Source organism: Lithobates pipiens, unplaced genomic scaffold (genome assembly GCF_037356315.1).
Source record: "Lithobates pipiens isolate NorthernLeopardFrog02 unplaced genomic scaffold, aLitPip1_a1.2 Scaffold_3, whole genome shotgun sequence".
NCBI classification, from domain to species: Eukaryota; Metazoa; Chordata; class Amphibia; order Anura; family Ranidae; genus Lithobates; species Lithobates pipiens.
This window is the reverse complement of record NW_027507790.1, coordinates 187,924,426-187,940,146: the sequence shown is the minus strand read 5'-3', so window position 1 is coordinate 187,940,146 and position 15,721 is coordinate 187,924,426. Positions and strand designations below refer to the sequence as shown.

At 44.6% G+C, this 15,721-nt stretch overlaps 1 protein-coding gene across 5 annotated transcripts in view; it reads right to left on the bottom strand.

Annotated features, from left to right (window-relative positions):
* Nucleotides 1-233: 233 nt before the first annotated feature.
* RNF180 (ring finger protein 180) overlaps nucleotides 234-15,721 on the bottom strand; it is a 141,841-nt gene continuing 126,353 nt past the window's right edge. For 4 of the 5 annotated variants that reach the window (XM_077462623.1, XM_077462625.1, XM_077462622.1 and 1 more), the window contains exon 7: nucleotides 234-502. In XM_077462623.1, the coding sequence (XP_077318749.1) occupies nucleotides 309-502 (194 nt within the window). In that variant the 3' untranslated portion in view covers nucleotides 234-308. The remainder of the gene's footprint in view (nucleotides 503-15,721) is intronic. The other variant, XM_077462626.1, reaches the window with a different exon arrangement.

The following is a 15,721-nucleotide window of genomic DNA, read 5'->3' as shown; positions in this document are numbered from 1 at the left end:
GGATATTGTTTGTAGAATTTTGAGGAAAATAATTAATTTAATTTATTTTGGAATAAGGCTGCAACATAAAAAAAATGTGGAAAAAGTGAAGCGCTGTGAATACTTTCTGGATGCACTGTATGTGGCTTAATTATGTTAGAGAGCGATGACACAAAATCATTTCTAAACAGACTGACAACTCTCTGGTTATATAGTGGCTTATATTATAAACATACTCACCCATTGCAACACACTTCAAAATAGAATTTTATTAAATGAACATGGTGTTTAACAACTGTTGTGTTACTTATGATCAATATGTATTTTTGTTACACTGAGAGAAAGAAGTAATAAATGAGAAGACAGAATACAATAAATCCAATGATCCAATTCATAGAGTAAAAATATATCATAATCATGTCAAGGTTGAATCTCCATCCATGGCTTTCATCTTCAAAGTCAAATCTGTAACCAGCATGTGGAAACTGCCTTCTTCCTATACGGTCCATGTGTCTTCTGAAATCTAACACAAAGACGGCAATTAGGTATGTGACACATTGAAGCAGAGTTATGCAGCTCACACAAGTTAAACACGAATACATCAGAGCTTTAATCTTGTTCTCCAAGTCTATAAACAGAGACCACAACAACAAAGTCACAAATGATTACAAAAACACATTTCATAAGAAACATACAAACACCTTTAGTGCCGCGTACACACGATCGGACTATCCGGCGGACTTAGCCCGGTGGACAAACCGCCGGACTTTGCAGCGGAGGTCCGCCGGACTTTGCAGCGGAGGTCCGCCAGACTTTCTGAATGAGCGAACCTGCCCACACACGACTGCACTTTTCCGCCAGACTTTTGAAATGAACGGACTTGCCCACACACGGTGAAAAGTCTGTTCATTTTAAACATGGCTTTAGGTAGACAGGACTAGTGAAGGAAGTCAATGTCGCCACCTCCATTGGCGAGATTGACACCTCATTGTCCCTTCACCTGGTATGGATTTAAAGGGGTCCCCCCAAAGTCCATAGAAGACCCTTATCCGAGCACGCAGCCCGGCCCTTCAGGAAAGGGGGTGGGTATGAGCGAGCGCCCCCATCTTGAGCCGTACCAGGCCACATGCCCTCAACATGGGGGGTGCTTTGGGGAAGGGAAGGCCCTGCGGCCCCCCCCCACCCCAAAGCACCTTGTCCCCATGTTGATGAGGACAAGGGCCTCTTCCCGACAACCCTGGCTGTTGGTTGTCGGGGTCTGCGGGCGAGGGGCTTATCGGAATCTGGGAGCCCCCTTTAATAAGGGGGCCCCAGATACCGATCCCCCACCCTATGTGAATGAGTATGTGGTAATATATTTTTAAATTATTTAAAAAACTTGTGTTGTGTTTTTTTATTTACACTTTTTTTCCCGAAGGTGAATGGGTAGGGGTACATCGTACCTCGAAGTCATTCACATAGGGTGGGGGGCCGGTATCTGGGGGCCCCCTTATTAAAGTGGGCTCCCGGATTCCGATAAGCCCCCGCCCGCAGACCCCGACAACCAGCGGCCAGGGTTGTCGGGAAGAGGCCCTTGTCCTCATTGACATGGGGACAAGGTGCTTTGGGGTGGGGGGGCTGCAGGGCCCCCCTTCCCCAAAGCACCCCCCCAATGTTGAGGGCATGTGGCCTGGTACGGTTCAGGAGGGAGAGGCGCTTGCTCGTCCCCACCCCCTTTCCTGACCAGCCGGGCTGCATGCTCGGATAAGGGTCTGCTATGGACTTTGGGGGGACCCCCCACGCCGTTTTTTCGGCGTAGGGCTTCCCATTTAAATCCATACAAGGTGATCGGCCAGTGAGGTGTCAATCTCGCCGATGGAGGCGACGACATTGACTTCCTTCGCTAGTCCAGTCTACCTGGAGTCACGTTAAAAATGAACGGACTTTTCTCCATGTGTGGGCAAGTCCGTTCATTTTAAAAGTCTGGCAGACTAGCACACAGACGGGCGGATTGTCCACCGGACTGCCGAGTCCGGCGGACAATTTTAAGTCAAAATTTCTTTCTAAGTCCGCCGGACTTTTGGAAAAATAAAATCAGCTGGAGTCCACACAGGGGCGGATTGTCCAGCGGACTCTGGTCCGCCGGACCAAGTCCGTCGGATAGTCCGATCGTGTGTACGCGGCATAGGATGCACCAGTTAATATGTAATTTATTGGTATTCAGTAACATATATTAAACATGTGCAGTCAAGAGCTTTAATAAACATCCCAACCATTTTCATATCAAAGCAAAAACTTCCTCAGTATTTCTTTTTACACTTACAACTAGGCACTGCCCACATTTATACTGTTACTTCTGAGTATGGGGGTGCTCATGCATGTGCTTTATGCAATGATTAAACACAGGAGTGTGAAACATGTTTGCTGACTTGCCTAGAGCTGTACGTGGATGTCCTGTACCTATTTTTAATGGATCTGTGATAGACTCACCCAGGACAGAGGCTTTTGGAGGGGACTGAATGCTTGCCTCTTGCCTACCGACTATGGGCGTTGGCATTTGAGGGAGCTACAAGCATTTAGGAAGATGTTCTGTTATGAAATGCAAAAGGACATTATTAAAAAGGCCATGATGGTCTAGGCCAGTGTGGGACTCTTAGCAGATGCTGATGTCATCAGCAAGCCACCTGTCTGGGGCCCCCTGCCATAATGTTTATAATGTTTTTATTGTAAGTAGGTCTGCTATTTTCTGAAGGAGTTTTGTGTTTATACGTATGATAATGTGTATTGTACTGTGTGAGCTTGTAGTCGGCAAGTCTGACCTGCAATGTGACATCTGAGTAATCCAGGTGGTTAATTAAGTATCCCCTGTGATGGGATTAGCCATGAGACAGCTGTAACTCATTAGTTAAACCATTGTGTGATGTTTTGGGTAAATATTTGGGTCATTGCTAATGTGGTGAGTGACCTCCTTCTCAAGTTTAAGTATAAAAGTCTGTATTCTTGTTCAAACAGTTATTTTGGTTTACTCTAAAACTGGTGTTGCCTGGTTCTTGGGGTAACTACAGCCAGATTTGCTGGACTCGTGTTCTAGAGCTTTGGGAAGCAGCTTCTTGGAGATACCCAGTCAGGGTGTCCTGATTCTGTCGAAGGATCTTCAATAAAGACTTGGATTTTTATGCTGGAAGTGCCGCCATTTCTTCTTTCTTTATACACATCCATGTGCTTAACCTGCTGCCTGGCCTAGAATTAAAGGTAATACATTCTAGTTTAAAAGCTGAATTCCAGGAAAGAAATTTTTTGTCAACTTAGGTTGGGCCAACTTGGTTCAATATAAGTATGCATACGTGATATCAGGGGCCACTGATGATGCTGTAAATCACTGTAGCAGCGTTTGCTACATATAGTGAGCACTGTGATCTTCTGGGTTCCCCTCTGCACACGGACTACAGAGGGCCACATGATTGGCACCTCCACCATACATAGAACGCCTTGTACTTTTTTCAAGGAATGCAATGTGTTTGCTGACTGGACGAGGTGGAGCGAGGAGTGTGATGTCATGATATCTGGCCCAATGTAAGTATACAAAAATATAATTCCTGGAGTCTAGTTTTAAGTCTTTTTTTTTTTTTTTTATATTTTTTAATTTGTTCAGAAATCATATTATATTTGCAATGAAGGTTGTCCCAAAAAGGCACCACAGAGAAAATTAGACATTGCACGGAATAAAAAAATGAACAACAGGCAGATATAAAGAAAACACTACAGTTGTGTATTTATTTATAAAAAAAAAAAAAAAGATGAAAGCATTTGTTACCCTTCATATTCCTGATATGTGCCTGCTGTACCATGTACTTGTATAGGAAAGTATCCTGTTCTCTTTGTATTGCTTAATTAATGTGAAATCCCTGGTGTTTCTGCCAGTCCCTCCTTCCTATTAAATACTGACCACACTAATCAGCAGAGCACATCCTGGTCAGTTCTCCAGCTAGGCTGGGAACTTTGTGTGCTCTCCTACAATGATCAGACTTGTCAAGGAGCCAATCAATTCCAGTGCACAAGAGCTAACAAGTAGTAACATGCTGACAGCAGAGGGACATTAAGTCACCAGGTTGGCTCTGTTGTCTAAAAAGGCTGTGTAAGCCTCGGAAAAAGCTAAAAAGAATTAAAAATCTTTTAAAGGTAGCACAGCTCCCATATAGGTATTTTAACTGTATAACTTGCTGTTTGCTGGAGCTTTAGCTTTAACAAGGTGCATGGGCGCATCTCTTATTATTCTGAACTTTATTGAAAGGTGATGAAAAAATGAATAAAAATAAACAAGACAAAGCGTAAATATTCATCTACCTATCCTATTACTTGGCTACCTAGATAAATATTTATTTTTTCATGTTTATTTTATTTAAATGAATTGTTTATTCACATTAATGAACAGTCTCCCGCATCTTGCTGTACTCTACAAAATGATGTACTGTAAGTGAAACATGTATTTTAATTTCCTTTGTTTATGCATGTTTGTTTTAACCGCTTCCTGCCCGCCCTATAGCCGAATGCCGGCCTTAGGGCGGGCGGCTTCCTACGCCTGGTACAAAAGGTAAACCGCGCTACTCAAACAACAAAAGAAAGCAACCTATAAGCAGCAACCCTAATCGTAATACTCCGATATCAAACTAAATAGGTGAACAAAATGAGCTGCGCTAAAAACAATGAAACTAGAAAATAATCAAACACCAAAAAACCTAATCAACCTATACCAATAGACGTAAAAACAATATTAAATTGACAGAAAAATGTGATTAGTGAATAGTATACATGAATACTAACGTATCGTCATAAAGTGAATAAAGTGTATACTAGACCTAAAATGACATTGATGTGAATATTACAAAGAAAACCCCCACAATAATTAATGTAGATTGACACAAAAAAAGGGTTATAATGTGTGCTAGATTTAAACGAATAGTATTAACTAAAATAATATTCAAAAAACCATAAAAAGTTCATATGTGATGAAAAAAATATATTTATATATAGTCCCAAGATTAATATTGGTTCTTCAAACTTGACATAAAGGTGCAAAAATATCCACAAATGCGTGTATATAAAAACAAAAAAATTTTTCAAATCAATCCTCCACCAGTGAGAAGAGGGGCCGCTTACCAGAGCTTTAGATCCCAGTGTTAGTGAGATCAGTAAGGCAACAGCACAGAGGTTTCTGGGTGAACCGTCACAGGCATCCCACCATCTCCATCTCCAATATGAAGCCTCCAATCGAGAAACGAAGGTGTCGTAGATTGCTGACACCACGCTGTCTCTATCTCCAATACGAAGCCTCCAGTCCGGGAACGAAGGTATCGTGGATCATATAAAAAATCAAAGACACTCGCATAGCGTAAAACCACTTGGTTTAATAAAGTAAAGTTTAAAAGATTTACACTCACATGCGTAAAGAAAAAACGATCATATAAAAACGAGCCGGCCGGACTCGTGTGCCGCCCGCACTTCCTGGTTGGGCGTAGAACGCGGAGACGTCAGAACGCCTATCTCCCTACGCGCGTTTCGTCACGAACGGACGTGTTCACGGGATGCGGGACGGCGTTCTGACGCACCGCCTATATACAAATTCCTAAACGGACAGCCTCGGTCTGAGCTCCATGCTGTCCTCTCAATCCACCATGTTGGGTGAGGGAAAGAGGACTGGAATGCCCATATTAACCCCCAGTCCACCATTTTACATAAGAAAAAAGGGGTAAAGATTTTTGCCCTACCATTACGCAGAGGCAAACCCATAATAATAACCCTCCCGATTCTTTTAGGAACCATAAATTAAAAATACAAAATTGTTATAGAAGTACATAAAAAGAAATTAAAAAATTTCTTTCAAATATCAATTGAAAAATATATTTATCAAAGGTATCCAATAAAATAATAAAACAATATTAAACACAAACAAAACAATCCAAACGGATAAACAAGACAGCTTCTGTAGTAAAGATATATACTGTCTCGTATGTCCAGATACTAATACGTTCTTAATTGAAAGAATTATATACCAGTGGAAATTGGAAACTTTTTATAGTAGTAAAACCACTGATATGGCGTGTCAAAAAATGATAAGGGCAAAAAAACCTCATTGGGGACTCATGGAACTCACACCAAGTTTACAGTTGAAAAAGCAGCAACTACCACAGGAAGCTTAAGCTATGTAAATTATTCCAACCAATCATATACTATTCAAGAATTGTCAATAAACGCATTTACGTCTACTTCAATATTAAGACCATGAGGAACATAACTTTTTAATCTGTGTATCCACATCATTTCAAGCTTGGAAATGCTTCTTACCAAATGGGTTCCCCTCCAATGGGGGTTGAACTTGTCAATTCCCATAAATATTGTGTTGGTAGGGTCTCTATTGTGTGCCAGCAGGTAGTGTTTGGAGACCGAATGCTGGGTATATCCTCTACGAATATTCCCAATATGCTCATTCAAACGTACATGTAAAGCACGTTTGGTCCGCCCTACATACTGGAGGCCACAAGGGCACTTAATAAGGATGACTATATAGGCGAGATGAATCGGATTTTGGGAGATAGGGCTACCTACATCTCCCTACCCTCTAATCCAAATGTACAATATAAAAGAACTTTGGAGTCCCTTGTTGCCGAGGGATTCGATCAGGGAATCTTAAATAAGAAAGAAAAGGCCTTTCTTGTCCCAAAAACTCCTAGAATCCCTGTAATCTACTACCTACCTAAGGTCCATAAGAGTCTAACCTGCCCCCCGGGACGACCCATTATTAGTGGGATCGATTCCATCACTTCCCGGGTGGGCAGGTATATAGATTTCTTTTTACAACCTCTAGTGCGTCGAATGCCATCATTTATTAAAGACACTAGGCATATAATTAACCTTCTCGAGGGATACCATCCTAAACCAGGGACTCTGCTGGTGACTGCAGATGTTGCGTCACTTTATACAAGCATACCCCAAAATATGGGCCTAGAGGCCGTTTCAGATTCCCTAGAAAGGTTTTCTGACCTCCCCTCAGAACAAATAATCTTTATTATGAAACTTTTAGACTATGCGGCTACGCATAACTTTTTTTGGTTTGGAGGGGATTTTTTTCGCCAGATTAAAGGGGTCGCAATGGGGGCCAAATATGCCCCTAGTTTGGCGAATTTGTTTATGGGGAAATGGGAGGAGGATGTCGTCTATGCCCGTGTCAGGCCACAGCTGACCTTTTGGGCCAGGTACATAGACGACATCCTCCTCCTATGGGATGGGAGTGAATCGGATCTCTCCTTGTTTATGAGTGAGCTTAACGCCAACACCAGGGGTATACACCTCACTTATGAAGCCAGTCTTACTAAAATAAATTTTTTAGACCTTACTATCACTATTAAAGGAGAACGTTTTATTACATCAACTTTCTTTAAAACCACCGATAGGAACTCCTTTATACCTACTACTAGTTGCCATCATCCATCTTGGCTCAAATCAGTACCTAGAAGTCAGCTCTTAAGATTGAGACGTAACTGTACAGAACAGGATGTTTTTATACAACAGGCCCGCGTTCTCACTCAGAGGTTCATTGATAAAGGTTATCCACCTGAACCCTTGACACGTCTGATAGATGAGATTAGTCAAGTAGAAAGATCCGATTTACTAAAGGAACGAGAAGGAGACCGTCAAAACAATTTTCGTTACCCCTTCATCACCAATTATTCCTGCCAACACACTAGGATCAAACATATACTTAAAAAACATTGGCATGTACTTAGGAACGACTCGGTATTGGGAACCATTTTGCCTGACAGACCCCAAGTAGTTTATAGAGGCGTAACTTCTCTGAGGGATAGGGTGGCCCCTAATGTTTTGGACCCACCCACGAATCGTCCGCATTTTTTCTCGAACCTTACTGGGTACTATCAATGCAGGAAGTGCACGGTATGTAGCTTAAATGGCTGTCGGTCTAGGAGAAGTACTACCTTTAGATCTACGGTCACATCTAGGTCTTATACCATAGAACCCTTTATTACCTGCTGTTCAGAGGCAGTGGTCTACATGCTGGAGTGCCCTTGTGGCCTCCAGTATGTAGGGCGGACCAAACGTGCTTTACATGTACGTTTGAATGAGCATATTGGGAATATTCGTAGAGGATATACCCAGCATTCGGTCTCCAAACACTACCTGCTGGCACACAATAGAGACCCTACCAACACAATATTTATGGGAATTGACAAGTTCAACCCCCATTGGAGGGGAACCCATTTGGTAAGAAGCATTTCCAAGCTTGAAATGATGTGGATACACAGATTAAAAAGTTATGTTCCTCATGGTCTTAATATTGAAGTAGACGTAAATGCGTTTATTGACAATTCTTGAATAGTATATGATTGGTTGGAATAATTTACATAGCTTAAGCTTCCTGTGGTAGTTGCTGCTTTTTCAACTGTAAACTTGGTGTGAGTTCCATGAGTCCCCAATGAGGTTTTTTTGCCCTTATCATTTTTTGACACGCCATATCAGTGGTTTTACTACTATAAAAAGTTTCCAATTTCCACTGGTATATAATTCTTTCAATTAAGAACGTATTAGTATCTGGACATACGAGACAGTATATATCTTTACTACAGAAGCTGTCTTGTTTATCCGTTTGGATTGTTTTGTTTGTGTTTAATATTGTTTTATTATTTTATTGGATACCTTTGATAAATATATTTTTCAATTGATATTTGAAAGAAATTTTTTAATTTCTTTTTATGTACTTCTATAACAATTTTGTATTTTTAATTTATGGTTCCTAAAAGAATCGGGAGGGTTATTATTATGGGTTTGCCTCTGCGTAATGGTAGGGCAAAAATCTTTACCCCTTTTTTCTTATGTAAAATGGTGGACTGGGGGTTAATATGGGCATTCCAGTCCTCTTTCCCTCACCCAACATGGTGGATTGAGAGGACAGCATGGAGCTCAGACCGAGGCTGTCCGTTTAGGAATTTGTATATAGGCGGTGCGTCAGAACGCCGTCCCGCATCCCGTGAACACGTCCGTTCGTGACGAAACGCGCGTAGGGAGATAGGCGTTCTGACGTCTCCGCGTTCTACGCCCAACCAGGAAGTGCGGGCGGCACACGAGTCCGGCCGGCTCGTTTTTATATGATCGTTTTTTCTTTACGCATGTGAGTGTAAATCTTTTAAACTTTACTTTATTAAACCAAGTGGTTTTACGCTATGCGAGTGTCTTTGATTTTTTATATGATCCACGATACCTTCGTTCCCGGACTGGAGGCTTCGTATTGGAGATAGAGACAGCGTGGTGTCAGCAATCTACGACACCTTCGTTTCTCGATTGGAGGCTTCATATTGGAGATGGAGATGGTGGGATGCCTGTGACGGTTCACCCAGAAACCTCTGTGCTGTTGCCTTACTGGCTTCCTACGCCTGGCCGTCCCTGGACGGCCTGGTGTTTACTTCCGCAATGCGCGCCGCCGCGGGCGCGCATCGCGGAAGTTCTGTGTTTGCCGTGTCCCCCGGGGACAGGCAAACACAGATCGCTGTAAACGGCCAATCACAGCGGCCGTTTACAGCGTGATCGGCGTGTCCAATGGGAGATGATCTCATATGTAAACATATGAGATCATCTCTCAGCGCCGCTCTCCCTCCTCACACAGACAGCGTGTGAGAGGGGAGAGAAGAACGGCTGCAGCAGCCGTCAGTGTAAAAAAGAAAAAAAAAAAAAAAAAAGTAAAAAAAAAGTTTAATAAAAAGTGCCATCCTCCCCCAGAGCCATCCTCCCCCAGTGCCACCCCCCCCCCAGTGCCATGCCCCCCCCCCCAGTGCCATCCTGCCCCAGTGCCATCCTGCCCCAGTGCCATCCTGCCCCAGTGCCATCCGCCCCAGTGCCATCCGCCCCAGTGCCATCCTGCCCCAGTGCCATCCGCCCCAGTGCCATCCGCCCAGTGCCATCCACCCCAGTGCAATCCACCCCACCCCAGTGCCACCTGCCCGCAGTGCTATCTGTCCCCAGTGCCACCTGTTGTCAGTGCCATTTGTCCCCAGTGCCATCTGTCATCAGTGCCACGTATAAGTGGCATCTGTCATCAGTGCCACGTGTTATTAGTGCCACATAGTGCCATCTGTCATCAGTGCCACGTATTAGTGCCATCTGTCATCAGTGCCACGTATCAGTGCCATTTGTCATCAGTGCCACCTGTCAGTGTCACGTGCCATCTGTTGTCAGTGTCACGTGTCATCAATGCCACTTATCAGTGCCATCTGTCATCAGTGTCACGTGTCATTGGTGCCACGTATTAGTGCCATCTGTCACCGGTGGCACGTATTAGTGCCACGTATTAGTGCCACATGTCATCAGTGCCACGTATTAGTGCCACGTGTCATCAGTGCCACATATTAGTGCCACGTGTCATCAGTGCCACGTATTAGTGCCACGTGTCATCAGTGCCATGTATTAGTGCCACGTGTCATCAGTGCCACATATTAGTGTCATCTGTCATCAGTGCCACGTGTCATCAGTGCCACGTATAAGTGTCATCATTGCCACGTATCAGTGCCATCTGTCATCAGTGTCACGTGTCATTGTCCTGGTATTTCAAAAGTGTAATAAGTAGTCAACAAGTTAGATGTGTAATTTATGCTCCTAGAACACGTGATGGCGCTCCCTGCATGTTGGGCCTCTCTATGTGGCCAGGCTGCGAAAAAGTCCCACACATGTGGTATTGTAATACTCAGGAGGAGTAGCAGAATTTTTTGGGGGGTGTCATTTGTGGTATACACATGCCACGTGAGAGAAATAACCTATTACAATGACAATTTTGTGGAGAAAAATAAAGAAAATGAAAAATCTTCATTTTGCAAAGAATTGTGGGAAAAAAATGACAACATCAAAAAGCTCACCATGCCTCTTACTAAATACCTTGGAATGTCTACTTTCCAAAAAGGGGTCATTTGGGGGGTATTTGTACTTTCCTGACTTGTTTGGGTCACAAGAAGCGAGATAGGCCACCAGTACATCAGATGTGATCAATTTTGTGCGATTCGCACCACAGCTTGTAGACTCTCTAACTTTCACAAAGACCAAATAATATCCACTAATTTGGGTTATTTTTACCAAAGATATGTAGCAGTATAAATTGTGGCCAAAATTTATGAAAAAAAATTAATAATTTGCATAATTCTGTCACAGAAACAAAGAAATATGCGTTTTTTTTCAAAATTTTCGGTCTTTTTTCATTTATAGCGCAAAAAATAAAAACCCCAGAGGTGATCAAATACCACCAAAAGAAAGCTCTATTTGTGGGAAAAAAAGGACACAAAATTCATTTGGGTACAGTGTTGCATGACTGAGTAATTGTCATTCAAAGTGTGAGAGCACCGAAAGCTGAAAATTGGTCTGGGCAGGAAGGGTGTTTAAGTGCCCAGTAAGCAAGTGGTTAAACTGAGATTTTATGTCTTTTGGTATATAAACTCTGTTTACATATAGACTATTACATGGCAATGGATTTCCAAAGCACCATTGGCTATCTAAAGAGAAATCACAGCAATAGTAGCCTGGTTTTAGTCTCTGTTCTAAGATAAAATAATCACAGCTAAAAGAATGAATCACAATGGATAAATCATTGCTCTGACCCTGTATGTATCTTTTGTCTTAAGCTATTTACAGCAGTTGGGGAAAAGTATAGAATTTTTTTTAACATTTTCATTTCATTTTTTACATTTTAACAGGTGTAGATCAGACAGAAAGTTTAATTAAAAAAATAGTATTTTTGTACTCACAGTAAAATCCTTTTCTCTGATGTTCATTGATGGACACAGCTCTAATCTTGACCTTAGGGTTATATCGCCACCTTTAGGAGAGGACTAGGCAGAACACAAAAAAACAACACAGCACCGCCCAGGGGCGGTCCTACTGGCTATAACTCCTCACTCTGCTTCCAGCAGCTCAGTTTGTCAAAAAGCAGTACAAACATAAACAGGAGGGGTGGGTGCTGTGCCCATCAATGAACATCAGACAAAAGGATTTTACGGTAAGTACAAAAATCCTATTTCTCTTTCGTTCATTGACGGGCACAGCACTTAAATCTTGACCTTAGGGACGTCCCCAAGCAGTGTAAAAAACGAGGGGTGGGAAGAGCAAGAAAATAAACTCCACCCATAACAAAAATAACTCCTCCTCAGAGGAGTCACAACCACAAACGGCCGCCAGCAAAACCTTGTGGCTGAAACAAGAATCCGTAGATCCGAAGCCCACATCAACTTTGTAAAATTTGGTGAAAGTGTGAACGGGCGACCGGGTCGCTGCCTTACGTACCTGGGATACCGATGTCAGAAAGCCCAAGAGGCACCAATTGCCCTGGTAGAATGTGCTGTGACAGGAAAGAGAGGCGCCTGCCCCCTTATGGCATAAGCCTGAACAATGATCTGTCTGATCCACGAGAAATGGGGGGCGACGAGACTGACAGGTGCTTCTTCGGACCAGCCACTGATACAGAGAGTCCTACATCTGGAAAGGAGTCGTAGCAGACAGATACACCCGCAGAGCCTGGACCACATCCAAAGAAAGTAAAGCAACCTCCTTGGGATGCGTGGACCTAAAGACGGGAGCACAATGTCCTCATTTAGATGAAAAGCCAAAACAACCTTCAGAAGAAAAGAAGGCTGCAGATGCAGCACCACCTTATGCTTGTGAAGTACCAAGTAAGGAGACTTGCATGACAAGACCACCAATTCAGAAACCCGCTTTGCAGATGTAATAGCCACTAGAAAGACTACTTTCTGAGAGAGTGTCAACAACAGGATCTCCCTAATGTTTTCAAACAGTGGTTTCTGAAGCACCGAGAGCACCAGATTCAAATCCCCCAGGGGCAGTGGCAGTTGTACAGGAGGAGCCATATGCCGAACCCCCTGAACAAATGTACGCACCATGTACGCACCAATGAGTGAGTTGCTAACGGTCGCTGAAAAAAAGACAGCCAAAGCTGATACCTGCCCCTTAATGGTACTCAATGCAAGTTTCTGATCCACTCCACGCTGTAAAAACAGCAGGATCCTGGAAACTGAATATATATGCGGACGCCACCCCATCTGCTCACACATGGAGATGTAGGCCTTCCACGTGCGAAGATAAATCTTGTGGGAAGAAGACTTCCGTGCCCTCAGCATAGTGGAAATTACCGAAGCCAATAGTCCCCGGTCCCTCAGCACCTGGCTTTCAACAACCATGCCGTTAAAACTAGCAACGGTAAAGCAGGGTGAAGTATTGGACCTTGTGACAGCAGGTCCTCCCGCATCAGCAGCCGCCAAAAAACATCCGCCACCATTCCTACTATGTCGGCATACCAAGGACGTTGAGGCCAATCTAAGGCAATCAGAATCACCGTATTTCCCTCGGCCCCCACACCCCCATGAAGCCACCAAAGCGTCTGACGCGTCTGCCCAGGAATTTTTTGACCTGGCCACAAACCTCTGTACCTTCCCATTGAGCCGAGAGGCTAAGAGATCCACATCCAGCATGCCCCACCTTAGGCAAATGAGCCGAAAGACTTCCGGATGCAGTGACCATTCCCCCTGGTCCAGCAACTGATGACTGAGATAGTCCGCCTGCCAGTTTTCTACACGTGGAATTTTTATGGCTGACAAAGCCAGCACACGCTGCTCTACCCACTGTAGGATGTGAGAGACCTCCAGCGCTGCAGCTGAACTCCTTGTCCCTCCTTAATGATTGACATATGCCACCGCTGTGCCGTTGTCCAACTGAATCTTCACTGGATGCCCCTACAGCCTATATGACCATGTGGAGAGGTACCGCCTGATCGCCCGAAGCTCCAGCACATTGATCGGCAGGCGGGATTCTTCCTGCGTCCAGCGACCCTGGGCCGACTGGACGCCCCAAACTCCCCTCAGCCGGTCAGGCTGGCATCCATCGTGATCGCTGTCAAATGAAGAGGCAGGAATGACTTCCCGGACAGAAGGGCCAGAGACCTCAGCCACCAGAGAAGTGAATCCCTGACTGGCTGACTCACCCAAATTTGACAATCCAGGGATGTTGGAGATTTGTCCCATTATGACAGGATCTCTTTCAACAAGACTCAAGTGTGGAATTGAGCATACAGTACCGCCTCGAAAGTGACTACCATGAGGCCCAGAACTCGCATTCAAAAACACAGCGATGACCACCTGCAGGACATCAATAACTGCACTGCAGATTGAAGAGTCTGCAGCTTGTCCGAAGGGAGGAAGACTCTCGCCTCTGAGGAGTCCAGGACCAACCCCAGGTACTCCAGGCATTGAGTTGGCACCAACACCGACTTGTGGAGGTTCAACACCCAACCAAACTCCCAGGGAGCCTGTATGGTGATCACCACATCCTCCCTTAATTCTGAGGCAGAAGCTGCTCTCAAGAGGAGGTCGTCCAAGTAACTCATGATTGTGATCCCTCGTTGTCTCAGCAACGCCAGGATTGGGGCCAGCACTTTGGTGAAGACCCTTGGTGCCGTCGCTAGGCCAAAGGGAAGAGCTACAAATTGGTAGTGCTCATCCCCGACCGCAAATCGCAGAAACCTCTGGCGTCTGATGCATATGGGGACATGCAAGTATGCGTCCTTGATGTTCAAAGACGCCAAGAAATCCCCTTGATGAAGTGCAGCGACCACAGAACAAACCGATTCCATCCTGAATCTTTGCACCTTCACAAAGCAATTGAGGGCCCTGAGATCCAGGACCGGACGAACACCTTCTTTCTTCAGGACTACAAACAGATTGGAGTAGAATCCCTGAAACCTTTCCGACATCGGGACAGGTACTATCACCCCACGCAGCAGTAGGTCCTGTACTGCCCCAAACAGGGCCTCCTGGCGAGCTGGAAGAAGATAAAGGTTGGAGGTAAAAAAACTGTTTGGCGGACAAGAAAGAAACCCTATTTTGTAGCCTGACGAAACCAGTTCGCAGACCCACTGGTAGGAAAGGAGGGAGGTTCACCGTACTGCAAACGCCCGAAGGTGACCCCCCCACCCGAGAGTCGGGCAGGGGTAAACCTTCATGTGGCAACGGATTTGCTTGCAGGCTTATTTGGCTTGAGAAACCAGTGACGCTTTTGTCGGGCGGCTTCTGAGCAGAAAAGCAGGGCTCCTGCCTACGACGTGGCTCCTAACCCTTTCTGGACTTTGGCAAGTACTTTTTCCCCCCAGTAACATTCTCAATAATGTCATCCAGCGAGGCTCCAAATAGCCTCTCATCTTGGAAATGCAAATCCACCAGCTCTTTCTTAGATGCCTGTTCCGCAGACCAGCATTTAAGGCAAATCAAGCGACACAGCACCACTGCCGATACTGAGGCTCTAAAAAGCAAAGGGGTCGTATCCAGGGCCGCATCACAGACATACTTAAGGCCATGCACCAACTGGTCTGCCAGTTCTACACAGACCGGGGAAACCTGTTCCTTCTCCAACTCGCAACAACTTAGCCCATACATTAAGCGTTTGTGACACCAGGGCCTCCAACACTGGCCGCAATGCTGACCCCACCACCGTAAACATAGACCGAGCAACTGCCTCGGCCCTTCTGTTGGCAGGGTCCTTGAAAGAGGGGGACCCTTCCACCGGAATCGTGGTTACCTTATTTAACCTGGATACCAGGGGTCAACAACCGGAGGAGATGCCCATTTTTTCAGGAAACTCTCCTCAAAGGCCCGCTGCGGGCGTCCCCATTCCTTGTAAATAAACGTATCAAAATAAGTTAAATATGGAAACA